The sequence below is a fragment of the Centruroides sculpturatus genome, unplaced genomic scaffold, assembly GCF_000671375.1.
Source record: "Centruroides sculpturatus isolate CEXI.00-Female unplaced genomic scaffold, Cexi_2.0 scaffold6, whole genome shotgun sequence".
Taxonomy (NCBI): domain Eukaryota; kingdom Metazoa; phylum Arthropoda; class Arachnida; order Scorpiones; family Buthidae; genus Centruroides; species Centruroides sculpturatus.
Window position 1 is genome coordinate 1,359,903 of NW_019384869.1, and position 25,330 is coordinate 1,385,232.

A 25,330-nucleotide genomic window follows, 5' to 3' on the forward strand; every position below is an offset into this window, starting at 1 on the left:
TGAATGGAACGATTCAAGTTCGGATTCATTCAAACTTCTTGAAATTGCTATTCGATCCAGCTGTTATCCTGATGAAGAACCCAGAAGGGGTTATGAAAACGTTTGATTTTTGAAAGAAAAAGTGATATGCATCGGTTACAGGTTCCGTAAGTCAGATTTATTGTATGAATAGAAAGTATATGAGCATGATGAAAAGTGTTTGATTCTCAGGAAACTTCAATCTGATAAGACACTTGACAGTGAAGTTCATTTAAGTGGGTGTGACAACTTTCGAATCAATACATTTCTAATGATAGTTGACAACTTTAAAGCAGAACTTGAGTAAAGGCCAGTTACTTAAAAAGAGTTTGGCAAAAGATTTGGTGCTATTACAAAATTCTGGTGACTGACTTCTCCTGAATTTGAAGAAGAGGAAACAAACCTGCTTTTGATTTTCAAAGATGACCTGGAATCCACTCTATGCAATGAACTTGTCCATCTGAAATTTCACATAATTGATTGCAACATTGAAACTAAAAAAACCCATTAGCACTTTGCAAGTGGCTATGAGAAAAAAGGCTACAAACAGTTTATCCAAATGTTGACATTTTATTAAGAATGTTTGTGTGCAAGCCAGGGACTGATTCCTCGGCTGAAAGGTCTTTTTCTTCTCTGAAAAGAATCAAGGATCACTTAAGATGTACAGTACTATGCAGCAAAATAAGCTGAATGTCCTTACACTTCTTTGCATTGAAGCATATTTAACAAAATTTGTCGACTTCAATGAAACAATTGAAATATTTTCATGGACAAAAGCACAAAGGAAGAAATCTTAGCAGGCATTAAAGACGACTTGAAGAAATTCAATGGAAAGTTTTTCGTAGGTGTTAATGTTATGCAATTTCAATAGTGTAGTAGTGTAATTTTGAATTAAAATTATAATGTGGTTCAAAGATTATAAAGATTGTATTAAGTGTTTATATGTTTCAAAAATAAACTTTATCTTTAATTGTTTATTTCCTTTCTAGACAAGCTTTTAACTGACAGCTGATTGTTTTCCAATTCCAGCACATACAGTGTATCTTTCACAAGCACCTTCCTAGAAACATTATGAGATAGTTGGCAATCAATGATAAATTTATCATTTCCTGATTCTTCAGAGTTCATATGTTTTCCATTGATTGCAGTTACCCTAGGTTTTTGACTTATCCAAACAAAGAAATACTTATTATTTGTTAACTCATTAGCATCTGACTCAATGCACCATAATTACAATTTCAAATACAGTAGTAACTGCTGAAAAAGCCATCTTTAAATCTGAAGAATTATCCTTAAGAATGATACTTTTAGCCTTTTATTCATTATCATTTTGCTAGCCCAATAGCCTTAGAGCTTTCATAAATGGAGAATTGTGTTGAACCTGTTCAAGTTTCTTGCAATTATAACACTGAAATGTATTCTTATGTTCATGGTTCTCTCAATCTTATTCTGAATAGGCAATGCTTACTCTATCTTACTTTTATGCATATCATTTAGATTTCTTCAATCTTTCACTTATATTATTTATATTCAAATTTACCTTTAAAATATTGAAGGACAAGTTTGTTTATCTAGACAAACATCAAGACCTATGACAAGTATTTTGTAACTAACTAGAAGTCTGCTAAGTAATAATGCTGCCACTTGTAAGTTTCTGAGTGACCTCCAATGCACTGCAAATAGTCCACTAGGTTCCTGGGTACATCTAATATATTCTTGCATATCTTCATTTTTTAAAGCTTTTGATTGATACAACTTACTCAAGAAATATAATGTGTTGCTGAAGTTAGCTCTTCCTACATATCCCTTGCTGACAAATTCTTACTTATTTGCATAATCTGGTTGTCTTCTCTGCTCAGACAAACAGCACTTTGTGCTTTCTCATCATTTGCTTTTTCACTCAGCTGTTTCAAGCTCAGATTCACTTCTGTTATATCTTACCCTTTCCTTCTCAGATAAGAACATTTTCATTTTGAATTTTCATACTTGATAATTTTTGTCAATCAATTTTACCACAGAAAACTTTGTCAAAGCAAAATCAGTCATTTTCACTGCCTTCACACTAAACTGAACCCATAATCTGTTAGCTTCTTAAACAAAGAGTGCAGCTACACTTAATAAAACCTTTCATCAAATTATCAAAGAAAACAAAAATATTATAATTGACACATTCTAAGCAGACAATAGTTGAGAAGATAAAACATAAATTGGCAATCTCTCTTCAAATAAGTATTATATTAAATATAAACATTTGTCAAAATATCTCCAATATTTTTTGTTTATTACTTACTAAAATTTTAATAGCATTACAATAAATAAAATTTTAACAGTTCACGTTAAATACTTTTCTAAAGTCAGAGAAACCAGTACCATAAGGATAGCTATACTATTATGTAATCATATAAACACACAAATATTAATAAATACAGTAATACCTCGACTTACGTGAACCTGGAGTTACGCGATTTTCAAATCTCGTCGATTCGTCTTTTGTTTGAGCGCCAAGCAACTCTCGATTACTCAATCTCCCCATACTACTGTTTCGGCACAAAATAAATTGTGGCTATGTGTCACATGGAATCGACACATAGCCACAATTTATTTTGTGTTATTTATTTCTGTGTTTGTTATATCTACAGAGACTTGAGAGACTCTATGTGGTGATTTCTTCTAACCGTGAACGAATCAAAAGATGAGATAAGATTAATGAGAACATTTATTAGCTTACATACATCCGACTTGGGTTTTACACAAGTTGCAAAATTATACCCCAACTTACGCAAATTTGACTTACGTGGTTATCGCTCGGTCCCACCTATCACGTAAGTTTGGGGTATCACTGTAAATATAATGAAAAAGGAAACTATGACTTGAAAAACTATGGAAATATGGCTGCAATATCATACATTGTCCTTGGGAAACTATGGCTGCAAATATGGACACATGGCTGCAATATCATATATTGTCCTTGGGAAACTATGACTTGAAAAAGTTTTAAGAACCCCTGGTTCTTAAAACTTTTTCAAGTCATAGTTTCCCAAGGACAATATATGATATTGCAGCCATGTGTCCATATTTGCAGCCATAGTTTCCCAAGGACAATGTATGATATTGCAGCCATATTTCCATAGTTTTTCAAGTCATAGTTTCCTTTTTCATTATATTTACAGTGATACCCCAAACTTACGTGATAGGTGGGACCGAGCGATAACCACGTAAGTCAAATTTGCGTAAGTTGGGGTATAATTTTGCAACTTGTGTAAAACCCAAGTCGGATGTATGTAAGCTAATAAATGTTCTCGTTAATCTTATCTCATCTTTTGATTCGTTCACGGTTAGAAGAAATCACCACATAGAGTCTCTCAAGTCTCTGTAGATATAACAAACACAGAAATAAATAACACAAAATAAATTGTGGCTATGTGTCGATTCCATGTGACACATAGCCACAATTTATTTTGTGCCGAAACAGTAGTATGGGGAGATTGAGTAATCGAGAGTTGCTTGGCGCTCAAACAAAAGACGAATCGACGAGATTTGAAAATCGCGTAACTCCAGGTTCACGTAAGTCGAGGTATTACTGTATTTATTAATATTTGTGTGTTTATATGATTACATAATAGTATAGCTATCCTTATGGTACTGGTTTCTCTGACTTTAGAAAAGTATTTAACGTGAACTGTTAAAATTTTATTTATTGTAATGCTATTAAAATTTTAGTAAGTAATAAACAAAAAATATTGGAGATATTTTGACAAATGTTTATATTTAATATAATACTTATTTGAAGAGAGATTGCCAATTTATGTTTTATCTTCTCAACTATTGTCTGCTTAGAATGTGTCAATTATAATATTTTTGTTTTCTTTGATAATTTGATGAAAGGTTTTATTAAGTGTAGCAGCACTCTTTGTTTAAGAAGCTAACAGATTATGGGTTCAGTTTAGTGTGAAGGCAGTGAAAATGACTGATTTTGCTTTGACAAAGTTTTCTGTGGTAAAATTGATTGACAAAAATTATCAAGTATGAAAATTCAAAATGAAAATGTTCTTATCTGAGAAGGAAAGGGTAAGATATAACAGANAAAGCAGGATTACGTAATAGCTGTATCAACTATAAAGATGCTATTAATATTTCGGCAGCTTGGAGGTTTGCGTATGAAGCAGAATGCCCCCACAACTCTATGTAAGGTGTTATACATCGTTTACATGTATATGTAAAATAATATTTGTGAATATTTGGGTTCACGTACGTAATGATTAATACGCATGCGCGTAATGAATTTTATTCGCAAAGATGTATATGTTCCAAAATGTTTAAATATTTAAGCACAACGATTTTCGAATATCAGAATTTAAAACCTGAGGAAGACTGAGGAAGGCAGTCGAAAACGTTTGTTGTTTTCATTAAATATATTTTTACTGGTCAAGTAAAGGTTTTTATGTGTGTTTATATTAAGTAAATTGGACCAGTACCAGGTGAGAAGTAACTTTTATTTAATGTAAATGTCATTTTTGTTCCCAGCCTAGCTAAGACCATCCCATGGTCCCCTACTTTAAATAGCTCTCGAATAGATTATACACACAAAAATAAAATTATATATCTGTACATTGTAATTGACCAGTAATCATAGCTTAAAAACTCCTAACCTCTTTCTATAAGGTGATGAAAGCTTCTCGTGCATCTGGAGTGCTCGGCCGGGTGGTCGCAATTCCATATCCAAATGATCCATTTGATCTCCCCACGATAATCCTAATTTGCTAATTCTTTCCTGTGCTATAACAATATTAAAATTTATATAACTAATTATATCAATTCTTAGTATTTAAATGTGTTAATCATCTGATAATTAAAAATTTAATAAGATGATATGAATATATATTTACTGAAACACAACTTTTTGTTCAGAAATCTCTAAACAAACTTTTCAGGTCCAATGTTACATTAGACTAATTTAGATTATGTTTAAAGTATGATTTAGACTATCATATGTTTATGATACACATATGCACACAAACACAAACACACACAAACAAACAAAAAGTTTTGAGCATCATTAAAATTGAATGAAACTTCACATATGCAATGGTTATGTGAATGCTTTTATTATAATACAAGCTGTGTGTGTGAGTAGGCAATATCGTGTTAAAAAATGATCCATTGTAGACATGCCACAAAAGACAATTTATATTACAGGGATCTCCCAAACCTTTCAATTAGCAGTCAATGCCCCCCTGATAACTATTACTGAATACTGACTGATAGAAAGATAACTTCCACATCTTGACACTGATAGTGTTGGCAGTGTGAAGCTCAAAAATAAATTTCAGATTTTGGTACTCCCAATCCTTCTCCATACTCAAATACAGAGATCATTCCTGCCCATACAAAACTGATTTGTCACTAAAAATAATGTGTTACCAATCCAATATCACCTGTATCTGAGTCTTGATACCACTGTAAACAAAGCCATCTGTGCCAAGGAGTTGGTAAAACAAGCACAGTAAATGCAGTTCTGCCTCTCAAGTTGCCTCACAATTGCATAGGATAATTGATTTTCAACATATGCCCTGTCTCTGGATGATAGAGTGATGAATTTGATTGCACCTGTTTTGCTATCAAACATGATACCATTTATTATTTTATCAATAGTAGGTTTACCATTATTAATACATATTGAACTTTTATGAAAGACCAAAGTTGAAAATTTAAAAACTGAAGAACAGAGTCACATTTCTTTCCATTTTTGACTCCTGTCCCTTGAGTACTAAGAGTACACACAGGTAGCAAATAGTTTTCCATACTGACTCCATCATCCCAATAAAAGTATATAAAAATCAGTCCCTACAATAGTACTAGTGTAATAATATAAATAATTATGATAATACTGGTGATTTATTATAAAAGAATATACAGGCCAATAGCTTATATGCAAATGCAGATATGTATATAATCAGGATATGATCTATTGTTATGTGTATATACTGTACAGTATATAAACAATACACAAAGTGGATAATAATAATATTTAAGAAATGAAAAAACTAAACACTCATGCAAAAACAAAAAATATTTAATGATAAACAAATTTTTTCAATTTAAGGCCATATTTTTCAAAGATAGCAACATTCTCCCTCTAGCAGAGAGATTTCTTTTTGAATACATCTGTTTTGAATACTACACAAAACATCAAATGATGTAACAACAATAATCCATCAGATGACGACTCTTTAAATTATAGCACTCTTTTTTGAACATATTTAACCTGATGATAATAGCTGAAGTTATCAAAAATGCTTGTTTATCATTAAATATTTTTCATTTTTGCTGGAGTTTTTCGTTTTTTATTTCTTAAATATTATATGCACTTTATAATTAAACATAAAATCCTAATTAAAAAAATGAATAAAAAATTTGATTCTAAACTTTGAATTTGATTCTAATTTATATTAATTAGCTATTTACATTTCATTTAGCTAATGGAAATGACTTTTTCATATTAGTTTTGATTTGGTTCATTATTGAAGAATTAGAACAAAATAATACTACAGTTATTGATCATCATCAGAAAAGTATAATTGTGTCTTATGCCTAATTAATGTGTTTTCCCCTGGCCATGATGGAATGTCTGGCAAGGTTGTTAAGCCCCCAAGGAAAAGGGAAGAAAAGGGGTTGATAAAAAAGTGGTTCTACAAGGAAATAGGGTGTGTGAAGTGTGGTTCATGAGCATAAAAACCATTACTAAGTGGCTGAGTAAGAGGAAGTGGAAAACGATCAAAGTGGATTGTAAAACGAAGGGACAAGGGAGTAATTTAATGGTGGAACAAAGATCTCCAAATGATATTTCAAGTACAAGTAACTCCTGTATAACATGGCACTTCTATAGCACGGATTCACTTTGACAAGGTTTGAGAATTGGGAACATCCCCCGTATAACTCTAACTCTAACACGTGGGTTAACTCTAACACGGTTCGGGAATTGGGTAAAACCCTCATACAACATAAAATGTAATAAAGGGTGCGTTCTTTTATACCTCCGTGTAACACTGCGCGAGCATTCTAATTGTTTTCGTGGCAACTTTGAATGCTCTTTCAACAAATAATCCATTTAATGGTTAAATTTTACAATTGGGACCCTTCTTTTGCCTCTAAAAGGTCATTGATAGTGTGGGCGCCGCAATCTTTCTTTTACCGTCGTTCCTAAATGCCTACAAACAGCAGCGCATTCCCGTTGCAGAGCGACCGCTATTAACGAACGCACCCACAAACTGTTACCAGTTGATGATGTTCATGCTGAGATCATCATATAGAATGAATAATCCTCTGGTAAAATATTTACTTAAATAATAAATAAGTATTTTACCTATGAAAAAAATGAATAATAAATGTTTAATATATACAGTAATGTTTAACAACATGTTTTTAATTTTTGGAACCTAACCCCCCTTTTCGCACTAGTTCTTTGTTTTGTATAACTCGGATTCGCATAACACGGCAATTTTTTGGAACATAACTCCCGTGTTATATGGCGATTATCTGTATGTAAGGAAAGAAGGTGGTGAGGATTCAAAATCAAACTTTCTGTCTCAATCGTGTAAATCTCTAACCAATAAGGACTATTAAGATTATCATCAGATTCCTAATTATACTACAAGAGAAAATCATGATGCGTTGTATGTCCTTCGAGATAAGATTGTCGGTAAATTAAATTATTGTTCCATTTCTTTGGTTCGGTGTCTTTGTCTTGTCCTCATCCAAGAGCAGTAGATCAACTCCCACAAGTGTCCAGTTTATTCTGTTCACCTGTTCGTTTTTTTAGCCCATCGTAGAAATTAACTTTTTTTTCTCTCTTTTGATTTGTTCTATCCCCAATCTCACACAATAAAAAAAATAGACAAAAATTACATGACATGCTGTGTATTTTAAATTTATCTTGTACAAGTATATCAAGACACAAAAGACACATTTTACACTTTTCCAGCAACTAACTCTAATCAAAGCAAATGTTAAATGTAAAGAAGGATATGTAGCATAGTGTGTGAGCCAAATCTAAAATTTGTTGCTGGTATGACTGCTGCAGAAAAAAGTCTAAAATAAAGAGTCACTTAGAGCACAGAAGCAAGGCTCTAATCTAATAGATGAGTACATGGAAACAAAATCTAGAACAGTGAGATGGTCATCATCCATCAAACTAATTTCATGTAATTGGACTAAACCTTTTGTGAAATTTTGATTGAGTATTTATATCCCTTAAGATGCTCTGCCAATATTTTATGTATTGAATATATACTTCTTAATGGTAAAGATTGGTGATCCGACTCTGTCTATGATTGGCCTGAGTTATCTGCCTTGCTTGTGTGTCTTATCAAAAAGTAAAAGCGAAGAGCCACAGGGCACTGGGCATGAATAACAGTGTGCTTCAGATATAACACTTTGGCCAACCTTGTACTGTACATGTTAATTTGGTGAGAGGTTTCTCTACAACTACTGCAAGTAATCATTGTTGACATGTTAGCATTCAGTTGATTCAATGTATGTTTTGAGACTTGACACACATGAAGCTGTCTTCAATAAGATGACTGCTCTACTTTTGTCCACTTTAACTAATGTTATCTGATTATTACAGAACCAACTTCATTGATGTCCCTTATAACTTCTTGGTCCCTCATAAGTATTCTGTTGGTCTTTATATTGAAGAATAGGTTCCACCTGAAGTATTCCTTGTACTTATGGTTAACTCCCATTAATAAATATAAACCATTCAACTATCCAGCAAAATTCTTTAATAATTAAATTATTAAAGAATTTTGCTGGATAGTTGAATGGTTTATATTTATTGATTTTATTCTCCAGTAAGCAAGTATACCATTAATTATAACTCCCATTAGTAAGTTTTCAACATTTGGTACAGTTTTGTCAGAGAATAATAATGATGTCAGTATAAACATCAGGCCGTATCTTAGAGCTTGTTCTAATGCTTCTGATGGTTCAATGTTGTCCCAACAACATTGTAGCCAGTAGGGTTATTTTGTTCATTTTCATTTTTATTCTTAATTGTATTCTATTTTATTTTTTTATATTTAAATGTATTTTATTTCATTTTATGTTGCAATTTTTTGTTCTATTGGATAATCAAAAAACCCATTATGATTTAAAAAAAAGTAATTTATGTCAACAAATATTATATTCTAAAAATAGAATTTCTATTTAAAAATCCAATGAAAACTTATCAATCAGGCCAAAAACATTTGTTTTTGATTAATTTCAGTTGCTGGAAAAGTGTAAAATGTGTCTTTTGTGTCTTGATATACTTGTATAAGATAAATTTAAAATACACAGCATGTCATGTAATTTTTGTTATTAGTTATTTGGCTTTAAATTTATAGATTTTGTTATGAAATTATCTTCTATTTTTTGATATTTATATATAAGTATTAAAAAGATATAAAAGATGATTTTCACATTTTAAAAAATTTTCTGGAATATTTCTTTTGTAATAAATCCATATTTGTAATTATTACTATTTTAAAATTAAAGTTTTATATATATTTATATAAAGTATATAAAGTACAGTTTAATTTAAAATTAAAAATACTAATAAAGTATTTCTCACTTAATTGCATAACTGGAGTTTACATTGTTTATTTACTCATATCTTCAATTTTCCTAAGCATTTTTNCCTTGTGTATGGCTGATGTCTTTCATGTATGTATGTATGTATGTATTTCTAATTTAGACTTTTGTATATAGCAGAAAAAGACTTTTGTACAGGAGATCTCCAGAAAATAGTTTACATAAACCCAAAAGTGCTAGGAAAATTAAAAATATTAAATAAATAATGTGAAATTAATGCAATATCAAACTGGATGACGTTAATATAAAAACCGAAAAAATTTATAATCCAGCATTTAATTTTGGATGAATAAATATTTTCAGCTAACTTAACTGACTATCAAGGTTTAAATCACATTATTCCAGAACATCACTTGAAAATTATTCAAACAAAGCCTACATTGTAATATATTTAAAATAAGTCATAAAATACTAGCATTAAAACTAAATGAACAACAATGACAATAAAATTATAACATTACCAGTAATATCAATACGTAAGACAGCAACCACACACCGGGTTGTATATAGCAAAATATGACCTACTTGAACCTATAACCGGTGCAAATAGAGTTCAATTTTCCAAAACGAACATTTTCTTAACCCCTTCTGGGTTCTTCTTCAGGTAAATCAGCTGGATCAAACACAAAAACGAAAAATTTGAACAAATCCAAATGCTGTAGAGTTTGAATCGTTCGGTTCGTTTGCGTATTCCGTCAGGTGATTGGTTTGAAAATGCTCGAACGTAACGATCAATGTCCAAACTTAAAAGAAAGTTACGTTAAAATACATATGTGATAGTGAGATAAATAATTAATAACGATCTCACATGTTCCCCCGTTATTTTTTCTTTATTCTCTACTACGTAATAAATACTATAATGCTATCACTCTGTACGAAGTAAGTTCTGCCATGCCATGGAAAGGCCAATCTCGTCTCTTGTATCAATGCAAGAGAATGTGTCATATGCCTTAAAAATTTCCATCTCTAACTATTTCAGGTGGTCAATGTGCGGTGTTGTAACAATTAATTGCGCTCTAGTGAAGTCTGCCTCAATTTCGAGATCAGTGGCGTAAGTGGATAGTGAGGTGGTGCATCTATTACGTTGTATATCAGAGATATGCTCTTTTAACCTAACCCCCAACGAACGTTTAGTTGATGCTATGTATACCAAATCCCTGTTAAACCGGTTATCCCTTATCGGGACTTTATAGATGCCTGATAATCTCTCCACACTGGATTGGTCCTTCCCGTTACGTAAGATGTTAAACAAAGTACTGCATCTCCTGTACGCCAGGGTAACATTTATGCCTATATTATCACACCTTTGTATTTTGTAATTTTAATGTAACTACTAGTATATACTGTTATAATTTTATTGTTATTTATTTAGTTTTAATGCTAGTATTTTAAATATACTGAAATGTATGTTGTGTTAGACTTCATTGAATGCATGGGCTTTGAACCAACAGTCTGGAATCCTGTAGTTGCATGTTGTTTGAATCTGATGGTGGCTAGTTAAGCTAGCAAAAATATTTGTTCATCCAGAATTAAATGCTAGGTTAGAAAGGTTTTCTGGTTTTTATAAATAATGTAAACTTCTGCTAAGCAGATATGTAAGTACAGTACAGCATTATCTGAAAATCAATTAAAAAAGATTAACAAATCTACTTCAAAATTCCAGAAATTATAAAGTTTTTACCTAAAAACGATTGTTGACAATCTGTAGGACTGCTATCAAGCTATCTTATTATTAATATTACTGTTATGTATTCTTTTAATTTGAATTCAATTTCATCAAAGTTTTGATATTTCCATTACAGAAATTGTCGTATATATTGTAATGTTTTTTAAATTATAAGATTCCAAATATAAAATTTGAAAGTCCAAAAATATTTAATCAAATATGAATTCTTTTAGATAAAAATGCACTCCAGTTTGTAATTTTTAACAAAATTAGTTTATGGAGTTTAACTTTTGAATGTTGACATTAAATGATGTTATGGCTAAAGCTTGTAAATAGAATAAAGCTAGGATTAACTTACTAATGTTAACTTTATTCAAGTTACATGATTTGGATAAAGTTCAAAATTAATAGTGTGTTACTAGCTTTATACAATTTGTGGGCTTTAGCAATAACATATATAAATTTTAAATATAATTATATAATTTAAATGTATTAATTTTAATGTGTTTTATAGTTATTAAATTCATGTTTGAAAAAAGAAAAGTTGCCTGCTGATGGTCAAGACAGCTTGCAAATGTTGGATCCATTTATACATTTATTGCTCAATTGTGTTCAATCTTCATACGCAAAGGTTTACTCTTTATAATAAAGTTTTGTACAATCACATTAGGAATAGTTTAATGAGAGATGCTATCCTTGAAGGGTACAACTGGCCTTGCAACCCGCACCAACTCGTTCACACACATACAATGTTCCATCATCTATCACATTTATATCCCTTAGTGGGGCTCTTGAGAGCACTCACTCCAGGGGCACAGATAGCAATTAGCTTTCCCTTGCATTGTTTCAACCGTTGGTATATAGCTGCCTTTCAACTTTGTATTCTAATTCTTATTTTCCTTCTTCTTTTCAGTCTAAATTCGGTTAGTCCTAGTTGTAAGTTAGATTAGGGACTCTTAGCATGATTTCCGGTTAGGTTAAATTAGATTAGGGTTTGTTAGCCTTAGTCGTCTGGTTAGGTTCATCTTAGGTTAAGGTAGGTTAGGTTAGTTAGTGAGTAAGTTAATGTTTAAAATAAATAAATAAATAAAAAATTGGGGTCTTGCTCGTTTGTTTTCTGTCGGTCCATTTGTTTTGTCTAGTTTGTTGTTGTGCTCATTTTTTTTCACACTGTCTGTTTAGCTGTTACTAGTATTGAGATTTGCACTTGCATTCAGTTTTATTAGTATTAAGTAGATATAAGTTTTCCTACTAACAGCCACTTGGCACTAACTTTCACAGTTAGCTATTTGTGGCAGCACTCAATTATTGGTGTTTGCTAAACTCAGGTTTTCTTTTAGACCCTTCGAGGGACTATGGCCTTGCAGCCTAAAAACTGCACATCAACATCAAATGTAGAGGGTACAGTAGCCATGCATAGAGGGATTTTACTTTTCTCTACTGTCTATCTCCTCTTCCCCTTCCCCCCTTTCCATTACCCTCTTTTCTGCTGGCTAAACACCTTGTGTATGGCTGATGTCTTTCATGTATGTATGTATGTATGTATGTATGTATGTATGTATGTATGTATGTATGTATGTATGTACTAGAAGTAAAATTGATATTTTTACTTTATTTCAAGTATTTATCTTTTTCTCCTTCCCTACAAAGTGGTCAGTTATCCAAAATTGACACTCTGCTGTAACAGGTTTATTGGGAAGTTTTGTTGTGTGTGATCTAATATTTCCAAGTAGTTAACAAAAATAAAATAAAAGTACAGTAATTAGAAAATTTACAGCAAACTGATTATGAAAGAGTAACCAAGTCTGAATATTTGAATAAGTAATTTACATATTATAATTAATAAAAATAAATTACCCTCTTCTCTAGCAGCAGTTTCATCCCATTCTATATTGTCAGAGGCATTTATTCCTTCTTGAACTGTTACCTAAATAATTTTCAGTTTTAAGTATATTATTAAAACATAGTAATATAAAACATTTAAACGACAGTTTATATAATTATTTCAGACATTTTAGTTTTTCTTTTAAAGCCAATCCAACTAAGAAATCTTATGCAATACTGTCAATGATGATAAAAATAATACATTTATAATTAGATTATTTCGTACTTCTAACCCTTGTATTATATTATATTATAGTATTTGATTTATATAATTGCATAATAAATTCCTTCTAATAGAAATTTATTATTCATTTTTTTAAATTTACACACATTTTTCCATAAGACATTTCTTACTAATATTCATATTAGAATATTGGAACAATTATACACTCCTATTTTAAAAATAAGAAAGAAGGAATGTATTCTTACTTGAAGGATAAATTTAATCCTCTTAAAATTTTGTTCCAAAAGTCGAGTTTTCTTAAATTTTGAATAAATCAATACCTTCCTAAGTTTCCAACTGACAGAGAATGCAATGCATACATTTTCCACTGCACATTTCTTTTTATCTCATTCCAAATTTGCTTGCAGATAAAAAGATAAATGCTACATACAAAATGGAATATTTTTTGGACATATTTAACTGCACAACACCGGAATGTATATAAAACGTATGACTCACCAACCAATTAACTGGTGTGAATAACATTTAAGTGACGAACATTTTTGTTACCCCTTCTGGGCACTTCTTTAGGTCTTTTTTTAATTCAAAACAGGCTGGCTGTTGACATTCAAACATAAATCGAAAGATATGGATTTCGAATATGGTATGCACATGCATTCTCCGTAAGATGTTTAAAAAAGATTGAATATTAGGTTGAGTTGGAATGCAGAGAACTTCTGTGCATGCATTTGCCTCTAAATATGACTGAAAATTAAATGCCGTTGTCTGCCATGCCATCAACAGACACATCTCCTCCCTAAAATTAATGCACATGGTTCTGCTGCAAGCCTTAAAAATTTCGATGGCCTCTAACCATTTGATGTGTTCTGGGTGCGGGGTAGTAAGAATAATTCTGGCTCTGGAGAAGCCCACCATAATATTTGGGTCTGTTGCATAAGTGGAGTAGGTGGTGGTGTTGTATGTCAGATTTATGCTCCCATATTCTGACCACCATTGAATGTTTAGTGGAGCCAATCTACACCATTTCCCTATCACATCTGTTGTCTCTGATAGGGATGTTATAAATGCCCGGTAGTCTGTCAGGGTTAGGAGGGTCTTTTCCATTGTGCAGTAAGTTGAAAATGGAGGGTCATCTCCTGTAGGTAATACTGATCTGACGTCTCTTGGCAATTGTGGTATATAACAATTTTAAATGGGGGTTAAAAGTGAGAGGGGATCCTCTCCTTATCCTCTTCTAAAATATTTAAAATTATTCATTTTGATAGTTATGAAGGGAGACAGTAATAAGATGTCAAAATAATTCCTTAAAAATCTATTCCGAAGACGAATTTTGAATTCGGTATAAATTTTCTAAATATGGATTTGTTCATATTTTAAACCATATTGGCGACAAAATTAAATATCGAAATGGAAAAGGATTGTCATTAATTGCCGAACAATGGTTTTGACAGCCTTAAGATTTTATTTCTGGAAGGTTTCGGAATATAGCTGGCGACCATTTCTGACGTCACAAACAAATATCCCGACTGGCCAAACGACTCTTAAAACAGGAGAGTAATAGCGAACTAAGTAAGAGCCAATGTTTTGCTGAAGTTCATTTAGAGAATGGTCAGAAATAGATGATTGTCGTCTTTGCAACACATTTTAAACTGTGATTCAGCCAGCCAATGTCTATAGGCTGTTCTGTTGATAAATGTCATTTAACGTAAACTTTGTCTGTGCAATCGGCTGACAGAGTCTGTTCTCATATGAAAGGGAAAATTCAAAATAAAAAAGCTGAAACTTCTATTAACCAATGTGCTGAAACAGAATAAGTAAATCTCTTGTCATCTAGATGCAAAACATCACCACACAAATAAACACAGTGACCAGCCTTATGATAATCTTTTATATAAGTAATCAAATTTTTATGACAAATGCATGAATTGAATGATAAATCCAGTGCCAACTTAGTCACCAGTCTTTTCCTACCCACCTGATGAGACTTCATTCTAACTTTTTGCAATAAATAATTTTGACATTTCCAAGACAAGCTTTATACAGTAGAACTCCCACGTTTTACCCCTAGAATGGGAAATACCAACAATATTTTGCATTGAAAAGTCAGTCGTGTCCAATTCCTTACACAGTAAGGTAAGTAAATATTCTTGTATATCCAATTTGTGCAGAAAACTATGGTTAAACATCAAATTATTGATACACCTTTTGAAAGCATTAACCTGTCTATCGTAGGCAAAAAAAATGCAACTTACCAATATCGTCCAAAGGAAATTGTTTGTATTGTTCCAACTTATCTAAATGCAAACACACTTTAGAAAGGTCACTCTCCAGTTTTCTTACCACAGACAAAGTTGACTGGTTAGCCAATTCCAAATTAGCGAGCTTTTCTTTGATACACTTTAACTGCAGCAAAACTGTGCCTAAAGTTGACTCCAAATACTGTTGTAACGATAACATACCCCCCTTTATCGATGTCTGAAGGAGATTGCTTCTTGAATAGTATTCAAGCTTTGGATATTCAGCTCCCAGATCGCTCAGAGATAGATGGTGCTTAATTCCTTTCTGGTTGTCTTGGCTCTGCTTTGAACCCTCAGGGGGAGTACAGTGGGTGATCAGTTAACAAACATAATCCGTTCCAAGACTTTGTTCGTTATTCGAAATGTTCGTTAACCAATTATCAATTTACTATAGGTTTTTATGAGAATTTGATTAATTTGTTCTGGAGACTCTAAAAAATAAAAAATATATACTTTTTTACTACGTTTATTCATATGTAATAATAAAAATACATATATATGCAGTCTTGCATTTTTATAAGTCATGCCTTTTCTGTTTGTGGGGTTTAAAGTATCTGTCCAATGTTAATTGCTTTTCTCTTTTCAGGATTTTTCGGAAGTAATTAACAGCATCGTAATTGTAGAGATCCCTAACCCCATTAACCTTATTCTGGTTTGGATGCCACTTGTGTGACCGTTGTTCTGACATCCTCCCACTTCTTCAAAAGATCTTTAGCAGTAGATGTTGACATTGGTCCTCTTTCGTCTTCCTCTTTTTCAAAAGAAAACACATCTTGCTGAGTTTCTTGGCATTCTTCATTTGAGAGTTCTTGGAGTTCTTCAGTCGCCAGATCAGTTTCAGGTTCCACTATGAGCTCTAAAATGCTCTTTATTTTTCAGATGTGATTTTCATTACTCCATTAGCAGCTTGAGACTTCTTGATATATCTTTCATAGCTAAGATTGTGCCTACTGTAGACCTGTTCAAGCCATACTGCCTAGCAACATCAGACATCTTGTGCTCAGTTTCTATCTTTGCTATTATCTCTTACTTGGTTTCTATAGTGAGCACAGTTGTTGGCACTCCTCATTTTTAGGCTCCATAATATTATCAGTTTGTTTTTAAAATTAAAAGTTCAGAAAAGCACTTACAAAAATTCAGAGAACAGAAATCAACTAGCCCACAAAATATTATTTAAATGCAAGGCCCGGATGAAATTCAAACTTTGGTATTAAAACGTTAACGAATATCCGATGGGACAGTTAAACTTTCTCCTTTCGTAAATAAACCCCGACGCAAAACTTAACAAGTGCCTGTCCGACAGTCTTGTGAAGACTATAAAAAATTATTTGTCAGAGAGATAAACAAAAATCTGGAATTACAAGGGAGAGTTTCAAAATTTGGAGGAATACTATCTGATCGGTATTGGGTTGAGCGTCAATGTTGACGTCTCCCGTGCTTTGAAAGGTTTCGAATTGTTACCCGAAGATAAGAGAAAATCAATTGGTATTCGTTATTTTCCATTGCTTCTTTTTATGTGTGTTCAGTAAAGTGTTTGTTATCTGATCATAAAAATCTTTCGCGAAAGTGTTTGTTATCCGATTTGTTTGCTATTCGATCTGTTCGTTAACTGATCACCCAATGTACATGGAAACATATCCAAAAAATAAAGCTTGTAGTAACACAAAAAACAAGACATAAAAGGAAAACAAAACGTAACAAATTAATTCTTATCAAAAAAATTTATAATTTACAATAAAATGGTAATAGTCAAATCGGAATTATACTACACTGGGTTAAAGTAACCCTGTGTAGTATAATTTCGATTTGATTAATTGGCAATGCCAGTTAATAATTACCACCAAATGGTAATAGTAATATCTCAACACAAAAAGTCACCAGCAATGATGACTGCTCAACAGCACCCCTCATGTACCATCGATTTAATAAAGTTTCATTTTCTGTTGTTTATTACATTAAAATTCAGGCCTTTCTCCAATATCAAATTTTTCGGCATATTCCAGATTCGTTTTATTCCAATTATTTTAATATTCAGTTCCTTTCCAATCTATGTCTGTATCCTTCCAATGGCCGAGACACCACTAGCGTAAAAACCCTTGCCATAAAAACTTTTAATCATGTTACCATAATGTTTTATGCCGAAGCAAGTCATAAAACCAGAATAAAGTGAGTTGAGCAGTGTTCAACTTTCAATGCAAATACATCCGTAAAATGGTACCATCCACCAATCAGAAGTCAGTGGAATCTTGGTCATTGTAACATGGCCGGTGTGAAAATGGCTGAAAATGAGGTTTTGTGTATGTTCTCTCAAGGCTACCTGGAAAAGACTAGAATAGATCTGAAAAGATTTATCGGAAACATCCAAAAGTATTCATGTATCTACGACAATGGATGCCTAAAACACATGATATGGACAGCCAAAGGAAAATCCTTCAATTTATAGTAGTATACAAGGTCTGTTCAAAAAGTATCGGACCTTTGGTCGGCAAAAATAAATTTATTGACTTTGAGGTACAAAACCCTAATCCCCTTCAAAGTAGTCTCCTTGGTAATGTATACACTTCTCCCAGTGTTCCTGCCATTGCTGAAAGCACTGCTGGAACGCATTTTCTGGAATGGCCATCAGCCGGTCCGTCGCATTTCGCACGATGTCTTCTCTCGACTAAATTTGGGTTCCTTTTAGCGGCATTTTCAGCTTGAGAAATAGCCAAAGGTCACACGGAGCCATGTGGAGAGAGTACGGAGCGTGACGAACCACAGGAGTATTGTGTTTGGCGACGAAAGCCCGAATCAGATGCGCAGAATGGGCGGATGCGTTATCACGATGGAGCTGCCAAGTTTTGATCGACCACAGATCCGGTCGTTTGCGTCGCACTGTATCGGAAAGACGACGAAGGACCTCCTGGTAGTACTCCTTTGCGATGGTTTGGCCTTGTGGTGCGTACTCACGACACACCACCCCACGAGAGTCGAAAAAACTGTCAACATGACCTTTGATATTGCTGCAGACCTGCCGCGCTTTTTTTTGGCCTCGAGGATCGTCCCCGAAAGCCTGCTGAATCTTGCGAATGATTTACACTAGGGTATCGTCAAGGTTTTTGGCAAAATTTGATGTAATACCGCTGCTCGCGTTGTTCAGTCATTTTTCAGCTTAGTGGAATCCGACGAGAGCGCTCTACATGACCTCACTCATAGGCCGATTGCCAACGACTGACGCTTCCTGCAGGCGGGAAAAAATTCAGACATGTGCATGACTGTCCCCTCCACAACTCCACCAAAGGAGGCCTCTCGCGCATCATTGGTTTACGCGGAAAAAAATAAGGTCCGATACTTTTTGAACAGACCTTGTATAATAAAAAAGCTAAGCTTATAAGTGTTGTATATTATCTTAATAATACAATAAGTTAATATATGAAAATAAATATATTATTTTTACTACATTTGTAATTATAGTACAGAAAAACTTGTAGAATATAAACTATATAGAAATTAAAACACCGGAGTTGATAAATTACCTAACTCCACTGCCTGTAACCAGCATTCTTCTTCTCCAATACGAAGGACTTTGCAAAATTTTTGCAATTTTTGCAGACTTTGTAGAATATAATCATTGTCTTTATATTGATATATCATGTATACAACCATAACTTTGATAGCACTGTCAAAGTAAAAACTTTGCTAGTGGAGCCGAACCTCCACCGCAATCCAAGTGCAAACAGGTCATGTGTTTAGAGTTTTTACATCAAGGGTTTTTATGCTCATTTTTAAGCTAGTAGAGTCTCAGCCTTAAACACTGTTTCAGCTAACAATGTTGAATTTATAAACCTTTTATTTTATACTCATTGATTTTAGTATTAATGTTCTCGTCATACTGTCCACTACATAAATTTTTACATAATTCATTTCTATATTTTTAAACTGGTGTTATAATACATAAGATGCATATTATATTAAACAATGTAGATGTGGTTATTAAGTTTTTTCAATTTGATTTTTTATAAGAAGTTACTTTCTAAATTTTGCACAATGGATATTCATTGTTATTTTCTAGAAATTGTGTATTTAATCACTTTGGTGGAATCTCTTCAATTTTATATAAAACTTTTTATTTTTATTTTAATATAAAAATTTCATTTTGATAAAAGATGTTTATTGCACATTTTGTTTGGACAAACCACTTCAAAAGAAGGGCTTCATTCAAACAAAATCATGCTCTCAATTTTATGGTATCAGAAGGGTGTTTTGCTTTATAAGCTGCTTCTGAAAAACACAACAATCAATTCTGTTGTATACTGTGGCCAGCTGGACAAGTTAAACACAGCAATTCAGGAGAGGCTTACAGAATTGGTGAAGGACACAAGGGCATCATCTTCCATCAAGATAATGCCCAGACACACATGTCCTTGAAAACCTGACAAAAATTGTTGGAGTTTGGCTGGGATGTCATACCTCATCTTCCATATTCACCCAGTCTTGCCCCTTCCAATAACCACTTTTTTTGCTCTCTTCAAAATTCTCTAAATGAATAGCACTTTATTTCCAATGACGACGTAAAATGGCACTCAAAACAGTTTTTTTTAACAAGAAATTAAGAAGCTACCCAAAAGATGATAAAAGATACTGAATAAAAATGATCATTATTGAATAAAATTTTTATTTTCTATGAAAACTTTGTCTTATTTTCATCTAAAAAAATGCACACACTTATTGGCAAAACCAATATATGTAACAAAAATCATTTCAGAAATAAAACATTTGTTATCTATGAAATAAAAAAAAATAACTATTATTTTACAAAGAAAGGTTTGAGTAATCAACCAAGAGTAAGTTTCTCAATGTAGGTTTAACTTCATGAATGTTTATATTAAGATATTGCTAATGTTAAGATTATTATTCTACATTAATTTCTAATACATAAATCTTGTATCTTATTCAACAAATTATGGTATAATATAGTTAAATACCAAAGATGTTCAATGTATTTATTAACAATATTTCTAACAAGTAACATTATCCAAACATCAGATCAAAACCTACAGTGATTTTTACAAATATGAGTCATTCTATTGACTTCAGAGTTTTTATCCCACCTTTTAGCTTGCTGCTGTGTTGAACCTTTGAAGGAGTTACAGGGCAACAAAGTGTAAATATTACAAATTTTAAAAATATATCATTATTGTGTTTATACAAAAACAGGTAAAATGGTGTATCTTGCATCAGTTAATGATACTTTGTATGAAATACTTTTTCAGCTGGTGATAGATAGGGGTGTCAGGAAGCCAGGGGCACCACCCTGTAATAGAAAAGGAGACATTTTGCTGAATAAACCACAGGCATTGTGTAGCCTTAGGAAGTATTTATCCAAACTATATAGAAATTATAACACCGGAAATGATAAATTACCTCACTTCCCTGCCTGTAACCAAGTATTTATCCAAATATTAAAAAAAAAAAATTTAAACAAATACTTGGTTTAAATTTTCTGATTGCATGTACTTAATAATTTTGTGACAATCAACTGTATCACAAAACTATAATCTTGAAAATTCAATCTCCTGTTCATTATTATTTTCCTTGCCTGAATCTTATAGCTTCATTAGTTTTGCTAAGAGTACATAAGTGGACTATCTTCTTCAATCAGTGGCATCTCCACCAATCAGAAAATGACAACACAGTAATTTCAAATTTTTCAAAAGTGTGCGGTTCCAATTCCATCTACAGCACGGGTGTCCAACCTTTTTGTTCCTCTGGGCCACATTGGAAGAAGTCATGGAGTTTTGGGCCACAAGTATATATAATATATTTGTGACCCAATCCTTAAATATACTTGTATATTTAAGGATTAACATGTCTAGATTATAGTAATAAGTATTAAAACTTTATCACGAAAAAGGATATTTTAAAAAATTACTTCTACAGACTTCCAATTTTTACTTAGAAATAAATAAATTCATCTATTATAAAGAAGACAAACAAAAATTTACTTGAAAAACACAAATATTTGTTTTATTTGGGTCTCTAATTAATAAAAAACAACGAAACACCATTTTAAAGTGCATTTTTATTCGACTAATATATTTATAAATAATATGTAGTCCAGAAAGTAGCCAATGCGCAAAATGATAATTTTTACGCCAAACTAAAAAAAGGGTAGCCAAATTTGGCGCAAAGTAGCCAAATCTTGCAATGCTGGAAAGAATACTAAATAATGCTGGAGTTGGAACTCAAAGGATTATAGACCCAAATTTGAAAAAAGGAGAGAAAGAACAAAAGATAAAAAGTAGTGAGGAAGGTTGGAAAATTAAGGGTCAATATTTGCATAACAGAAGGTCTATTTAACCTTTCTCACTACTTTTTATCTTTTGGCCTTTGTCTCCTTTTCTCAAATTTGGGTCTATAATCCTTTGAGTAACAACTTCAGCTTTATTTAGTATTCCTTCATCATTCACACATCAAGTATTTGAAAATATTTCCTTTTCACTCAAAAATAAATGAGCCCTAGAGCCCTGAACGCCGCCAAGATGGCAGCGTTCAGGGCTCTAGTTAAAAGGGCTCACTCACATTCTTCTACTCAAGAGGCCTTAGAACAGGAAATACAATACCTATATGAAGTGGCCAAAGAGCATGGATACCATAACATCATACAAAAAATGTCACAATGGTTCGGAGAAATGATGTCTCCTTCTAAAAGAATTAATTCAATAGATGCTAACCAAAAGGAGGATAAACAGAGGGTGTCAGTTACTTACAACCCACTGTTGAAATCAATACATAATAGAATCGCACGGCAGAAGAATATCTCCCTAACCTTCAGAAGATGCCCAACCATATTTGGTATTCTACATAATGGAAAAGACAAATCTAAGGAAGAAAGAATGCCAGGGGTATATAAAGTGCCACTTAGGCACCATCATTTTGGCAAGGACTTAATTTACATAGGCTCAACAAAACGAGCTGTTGGGATCAGATTGAAAGAACATATGCGTGACATCCAGCAAAATAAATGTACCACTTCTTTATCAACTTACGCGTCTGATCCAGAAATAACTGCGGACTTTTCAAATGCTAAATTAATCACCACCACCTCATATTTAGACCATCTCAAATGGTTGGAGCAGATAGAATTATGCAAGGCATACAACACTACATCACCGATCAATTCCAGAGATGAGATCTTTCTTTCATTAGCATGGCAGGCCCTATTGCAACAGGAGGTTTAAGTGCGTCGTAATCCTAAAAGAAAGGAAGTAAATGGGTTATCTAAAATTATGTGATATGTTTTGTGGGTTTAACAACAAAGTTATTCATAAAATCTTTAAAAACGATGGAAAATATTTAAATATCTGTAAATATGACGTAGAAGATATGACGTTCAGAGATATAAATCACGTGATTCCGTTCTATCTTTTTGGTTTTAAAAATTGTTCTAAACGAATATTTTTCGTACTTCGTAAATCTTCAAACGATTTTTGCCTGAAGATGGACCCAGGAGGGGTCTGAAAACGTTTGTACTATTAAATTTTTATTTCGCATCGGTTAAAGGTTTTTTCTGAGGTACGTGATATTTAGTTAAATCCGATGTGCAGATGATAATTATTATTAGCTTTGTGAAACTTCTTTTTTGAGTTTATGCAGTTGAAATAAATAAATAAAAAATAAAACAATTTGTCGGTTTTGTTTACACATTTATTGGGCCACATTGGAACTTTCCTTGGGCCACGGGTTGGACACCCCTGATCTACAGCCTCCAATTCCTTCAACAGTTCAAGGTAATGGAGTTGCACTCTGTCGGACGTTTGATAAAAATCCTGGACCTCCACATCTGGGTCAGTGGCATAAGATGACAATGGTAAAAAACCGACCCCCAGAAATGCCATGTGGTGTTCTTTTAAGCAAGAGGTGATATGTCTGCTAATTGCTCTAACATTCTCTAACTTCATTCCAGTTCAGTGGACAGTCCATAAGTGTACACTTATGGACCGTCAACTGAACTGGAGTACAGAAGTAAATCAACTTATCATCACATATTCATTCCATCACCCACACATAATCCCATTTCACACAAGATGGCTGCTTTTAACTTTCTGGTCTACAGAGCATTTTCACACATTTCCAATCAAAGTAATAGAGAGCAAGAATAACAAACCATCACCAACAAGGCACAACAACATGGTTTTTATAAGTCTATTAAAAGAATGCTACCCATGCACATCCTGAGAATTGCAACCTGTCATGTTCTGAGATACACAAAGCAGTCACAATACAGTTCGGTTCTATTTACAAAGAAATACCAGGTATCAACATCATCAAGCTGGCCTACAAAAGGAACCCATACATCTTTTTTCTTCTCAGAAATGCCAAAGATCCATCAGTTTGGCAACATTTGCCTGGTATATACATCCCCTCTTGGACTACAGACTGAACCAGAAAAGAGTTGGAGCATGTTGGAGCAACCAGCAGACACATTGCCTCCCACTTAAATGGACATTTCTAGAAGTTGGTTTTTCACCACACTGTCATCTTATGCAACTGACCCAGATGTCTAAGTCCATTTGGATAAGACCAGGATCTTCCACTGAATGTCCAATAGAATGTGCAACTCCACTATCTTGGACTGCTAGTGCTAGAAATATACAAGGCAATGGTGAGTAAGAAGACGATCAACTTTAAGGATGATAACATATTCCCCAAACTGTGAAAATTTTTCCTACACCCCCAAAATCTACAAGTACACAAGGGAACCATCTCTCCCAAACAGCAGTAGCCTAGATTGAAAATGTCTCCACCAATCAGAGAACAACACAATGGTTTGAACTGTTCAAAAGCATGCAGTTCCAATTCCAGCTACAGCCTGAAGATGTCCAATGGAATGTGGACAAAAACATTTGCATGAATTTTATGTGGAATTTTGCTGGTATCTAGGTTTGTGTTGGTTGATTCAGTACATTTTAGCCAGCATTTAGTTGTCACCTAATGGTAACTACTCTGGATATGATTGAAAAAGTTCTCTATATAGTGTAGAATAAACTCCCAACAACCTTTAAATAACCAGTAAAATATTTAAAAATACTACAAACATTTTCGACTGTTATTTCCGGTCTTCTTCAGGTTAAAAGTTCTGAGATTCAAATAGCAGTTGTGCTTGAAGATTTAAACTTTTTTTAGAATGTATGAACCAGGGGTGCACAACCTGCGGCCCGCGGGCCACATACGGCCCCTTATCAATGTTTATGCGGCCCGCGGACGGTACAGGCCAAATCCCTTCTTTCGAAGTTTCTAAGTGTAGAACTTTTCCCTTTCACAAAGTCATTAGCACCCAACTGTTTTATAACTTCCTGAAGTGAGAAATGGGGGTGGTTCTATAAATAAGTCTATTTCTAGCTAACACTTTCTGGTTTAGATATCGAATATTCTAAGTCTAATACATAGTATTATAACGATTTTTTGAAGAATCAAATAAAATAAAATGATGTTAGAACGTCATTTCCGATGTTATCAGGAAGTTTCTATTTTGGCGGGAAATCTTCAATTTTATGCTTCGGAAAACTTGCTTATTCGTCTAAATAGCGTCAAATAACAAAAATAAATGAAAATAGCGCTGAAAAACTATGAAAATAACGATTTTTTATGATTTGTTTACATTCTAGA

At 33.0% G+C, this 25,330-nt stretch overlaps 1 protein-coding gene across 1 annotated transcript in view; it reads right to left on the bottom strand.

The window, feature by feature from the left end:
* LOC111630821 (S phase cyclin A-associated protein in the endoplasmic reticulum-like) overlaps nucleotides 1-25,330 on the bottom strand; it is a 157,472-nt gene that overhangs the window by 122,610 nt on the left and 9,532 nt on the right. Inside the window, exons 2-3 of the mRNA XM_023374979.1 lie at nucleotides 13,175-13,244; nucleotides 4,668-4,794 (exon numbers count right to left, since the gene is read on the bottom strand). Of these exons, the coding sequence (XP_023230747.1) occupies nucleotides 4,668-4,794; nucleotides 13,175-13,244 (197 nt within the window). The remainder of the gene's footprint in view (nucleotides 1-4,667; nucleotides 4,795-13,174; nucleotides 13,245-25,330) is intronic.